Source organism: Herpailurus yagouaroundi, unplaced genomic scaffold (assembly GCF_014898765.1).
Source record: "Herpailurus yagouaroundi ecotype Mexico unplaced genomic scaffold, PumYag 205, whole genome shotgun sequence".
Classification (NCBI taxonomy): domain Eukaryota; kingdom Metazoa; phylum Chordata; class Mammalia; order Carnivora; family Felidae; genus Herpailurus; species Herpailurus yagouaroundi.
Window position 1 is genome coordinate 12,935,928 of NW_024412436.1, and position 3,852 is coordinate 12,939,779.

Below are 3,852 nucleotides of genomic sequence, written 5' to 3' on the forward strand. Positions count from 1 at the left end.
TGGTGAGTTTCGGTGTTCTTTTTAATATTGAAACAAATCTGACCATTACAAGAATTGTACAAAAATTAACAGCCTGTAACGACCCCCCAGCTCTAAGCAGGCGCCATCTGCACCTCCGTCTCCTCCACAAAAGCCCTGGGGCCTGGAGGGGGAAGGGGGGGCCCCACACCAACTTCCCACACAGAGACCAGGGCGGGATCGCTCCCACCCGTCGCGGGCCGCGTCAGTTCTGCGGAAACTTCCACGCGTCGGGAGTATACAGACCAGCCAGGGAGCGGGCAGGGCCTGCTCAGAGCACAGGCTGGAGGGAAGGGCAGAAAACACAAATCTCATTCTAGAAGCACACACACGAGCCTTAGGCTTCACGGTCAGTAAAAATCCGGGGGCTCCTCGGTATTTCTGGCGGCAGAGGTTCCCGGGGAACGCGCTCACCTTCCGGCGAACATTCCATCAGGAACATCCCCGGGCCCGAAAGGGAAAAAAGGAGAGAAGGCCGTCTTATCTTTACCTGCTTCAGAGGCTCCACACGCACGCACAGACTGGCGGCGCGGCCGGGCCCCGCGCCCTCTTAGCGGTCGGAACCGCCTAGAAGCAGCGGCCTCTCCGGAGCCGCCCGCGTGGACGCCCCAGTCCCCCCGCCTCGCCCCGCTACTGCTCGGCCTGCCGCCGGCGGTAGTTGCTGTAGGCCTCCTCGAACATGGCCTTGCAGGGGAAGCGGGCCTTGAGCTTGGAGCAGATGAGGAAGGAGCCCCCCATCTTCCTGTGCAGGGAGTAGGTCTCCTCGGGGGGCGGGACGAGGCGGTGCTTCAGCATGATGGGGATCAGGTTGTGGATCTTCTCGGTGGTGCTCTGCGTGCCGAAGTCAAAGGGCCCCTCCGAGGCGAAGGCTTCCCCCAGGATCAGGATGGCGTCCAGATGGGCGTCCTCCATGGCCTGGGGGGGGGGGGGGGGGGGGGGGGGGGGCCGGGGCCCCCCCCCCCCCCCCCCGCGTTTTGAAGGGGCGGGCAGGGGCGGGTTAACGCGATGAGCGAGTGGTGACCGGGGCCGAACTCCCAACACGTGCCACTCGCGCCCTCAGCGCCGGTGCCAGGCCGCCCGCGCTCCCCCCGCCCCGCTCCAGGTCTACGCGGGCCCATCCTGCCTGGGCCAGGCCGGCCTGGAGCGCAGGGCGGGAGGAGAGGACGCCGCCGCCTCTCCCTCCATCCAGTTGTAAGTCGAGGTTCGGCTTCAAAGGGAAGAGTCCCGCCCCCCCCCCTCCCCACGCACAGGCCTCCGGGCCCTGCAGGGCTGACCTTGACCTCGTAGCCTGTGAGGAACTTCATCTCTATGGATTTCTTCAGCACCGCCTCCCTGTCCCTGTCGGCGGCTGCCCTGATGATCTGGGGGGACGCACACCAGGGACCGACAGCGGCTCCTGAGGAGGCGTTCCCGGGGCCGGGGACCCCCAACTGCCCGCCCCCCCCCTCGTCCCCCCCCCCGGCCCCTCCCCAGCGGAGCTCCGGGGGGCTCACCTTGTGCTGCTGAGGGTCATAGAAAAAGTTGGACCAGTTGGGGTCCGTCTGCATGAAGTGGAACTCGAACAGCTCCCGCAGGCACAGGACCAGGATGTTGTAGCAGATCTGGGGGCGGGCGGGCGGGCGGGCGGGCGGCCGGGTCACCGCGGCCCCTTCTCCATCCTCCACCCGCCCCGCCCTCTGCTGCGCAAGGGCCCCTGACTCCAGGTGTGCCAGGCATGGGGACACGGCGGCACCCCCCCATCCCCTTTGTCCCAAGGCCCGGTCAGACACACCTCGTTCCGGATCTCCTGGCTCAGCCCCTCCGCCTGGTCCAGGGGGAAACCGGACACCAGCTCCGTGGTCAGCACGTGGGGGCTACAGAGCTCGTCCACGATCTCAGGCACGTAGAAGAAGGGGTGGTCCTTCAGCAGCTCCCTGCAGGGGTGGGGGCGGTGGGGGAGTCACACCCCGGCCACAGAGTCTCACCCCCTCACCCCAGGCCCCGACCACAGCCATCACCCATCAGCCCCTCCGCCCCTCCCGCTGCACCTGAACTTGCGGGCACAGGCCGCCTCCCGCTGGTAGTCACACTCCAGGGCCAGCTCCCGCCTCAGCACATCGATCAGGTGCTCGGGGAACAGGCCTGGGCAGGGAGGAGGGGGTCAGCGCGGGCTGGGGGCTCCTCTTGGGTCCCCAGAGCCCATCCTGAACGCCTGCCCTTGACCCACAGCCAGTCTGACCTTCAGGAAGCATGTTGCTCATGTTCAGCACGGCCATAAGGTTGTTGACGTCACTGTTGATGCTCTGGGCCACACCCGGGTACTGAGGGGGGACAGAGGGGTCCCCGGGCAGACAGGGCGGCCGCTGGCCTGCTGGCTTCCCGGCCGAGTCCCGCCCAGACCCCGCCCCAGGCTGAGGGACAGCTCAGACCCCACGATGCTGCCAGGACCACCGGATCCCATCACGACCTGGTTCTCCACCGTCCGCCCCCAACCGAGCCTGCAGGGAGGCCGGTGTCCCTCCGCAAATCCCTCCCTTCCCAGCACTGCCCTGGCGCTGGGGACGGACACGAGGAGACGCGGCCCCGCCCCAGAGAGGGGGGGGCGCCCGGGGGGGCGGATGCGTAGCTTGCCGAGACCCCGACGCCACGGGGCCCCGGCTGTGCCCTCCGCAGCCCCCCACCCCCACCCGGGCACGGGCGCACACGCGGGTGCCCACCTGGATCTTCATGGCCACCTCGCGGCCGCCCTTCATGCGAGCCAGGTGCACCTGCCCGATGGACGCGGCCGCGAAGGGCCGCTCCTCAAAGTACTCCAGCTTGTCCCGCCAGCCAGGGCCCAGGTCACCGTTGAGGGTCTTCTGGTGGGAGGACAGAGGCGGGGAGGGGCCGTGAGCGCAGCCTGCCCTGACAGGCGCCCCCCGCCCCCCGCACAGCCCGCCTCACCATCATCTGCTTCAGCGGCATGAAGTCCGCGCTCTGCCTCACCCGCTCGAAGATCTTGGCCAGATGGGGGTTGATGAAAGCGTCGTCTGGAAGGCACCCGAGAGAGGAGAGCAAGGGGCCGGCCGCTCAGGGAAGGAGCCCGGCGGGGCGGGGCGCGGCACGGCAGCCACCTCAGGGGCCCCGGTTGCGCCCAGGGAAGGCGACCGAGACGCCGCTCTGCCCTGCACGCACCGGGAGCCGGGCTCAGAGGCCACAGGGCTCGGAGGCCACAGGGCACGGGCCCGAGGCCGCGCGGCGGCTCCGGCCTGGCACGCAGGCCCCTGAGGCTGTAGACGGAGGCTCGGGAGGGGACGTGGGGACGCCGGCCAGGCCGCGCACCCTCTCCGGGCCCCCTCCTTCCACTCCCCCCCCCCAGGGCCCCCTCCCAGCGGGGCCGAACTCCCGCCCCCCCCTCACCCCGCAGGGCCCACTCACCCTGGATACTCAGCATCTGGCCCAGCTTGAGCGCCGCCCCGCGCACCTTGCACAGCGTGCGGACGATGCGCTCCGCGTTCGCCTCGGACAGGAAGGGGCTGGAGTCCAGCACGGCCTTCTTCCCTGCGGGCCGGAGCCGGGTCAGCACGCGGCGCCTGGCCCCTCTCGGGGTGTCTCCGGGCCTCACCCCGCCCGGGAGGGGCACGAGCCCGGGGAGCTGCTGGGGGCGGCCGTCAGGCGGCCGCGGGGGCCCGAGCGCGACCCAGCCCCACGGCCCCTGGGCCCGACGCCTCAGGGACATCTCCATCCTCCCGGTGAAAACAGGGACGGGACGCTTCAGGACGCGGAGACTTTCAAGAGCGGCGCGGAGAGACCCGGCACAGAGCCCGACGCGGGGCCTCCGTCCTCCTGGCGGGGCCTCCGTCCTCCTGGCGGGGC

The 3,852-nt window shown here is 69.9% G+C and overlaps 1 protein-coding gene across 1 annotated transcript in view; it reads right to left on the minus strand.

Moving 5' to 3' along the window:
* COQ8A (coenzyme Q8A) overlaps positions 1–3,852 on the minus strand; it is a 39,448-nt gene continuing 35,596 nt past the window's right edge. Inside the window, exons 6-14 of the mRNA XM_040451897.1 lie at positions 3,415–3,537; positions 2,941–3,026; positions 2,715–2,855; positions 2,237–2,318; positions 2,046–2,139; positions 1,790–1,931; positions 1,493–1,619; positions 1,293–1,411; positions 1–933 (exon numbers count right to left, since the gene is read on the minus strand). Of these exons, the coding sequence (XP_040307831.1) occupies positions 649–933; positions 1,293–1,411; positions 1,493–1,619; positions 1,790–1,931; positions 2,046–2,139; positions 2,237–2,318; positions 2,715–2,855; positions 2,941–3,026; positions 3,415–3,537 (1,199 nt within the window). The 3' untranslated portion in view covers positions 1–648. The remainder of the gene's footprint in view (positions 934–1,292; positions 1,412–1,492; positions 1,620–1,789; positions 1,932–2,045; positions 2,140–2,236; positions 2,319–2,714; positions 2,856–2,940; positions 3,027–3,414; positions 3,538–3,852) is intronic.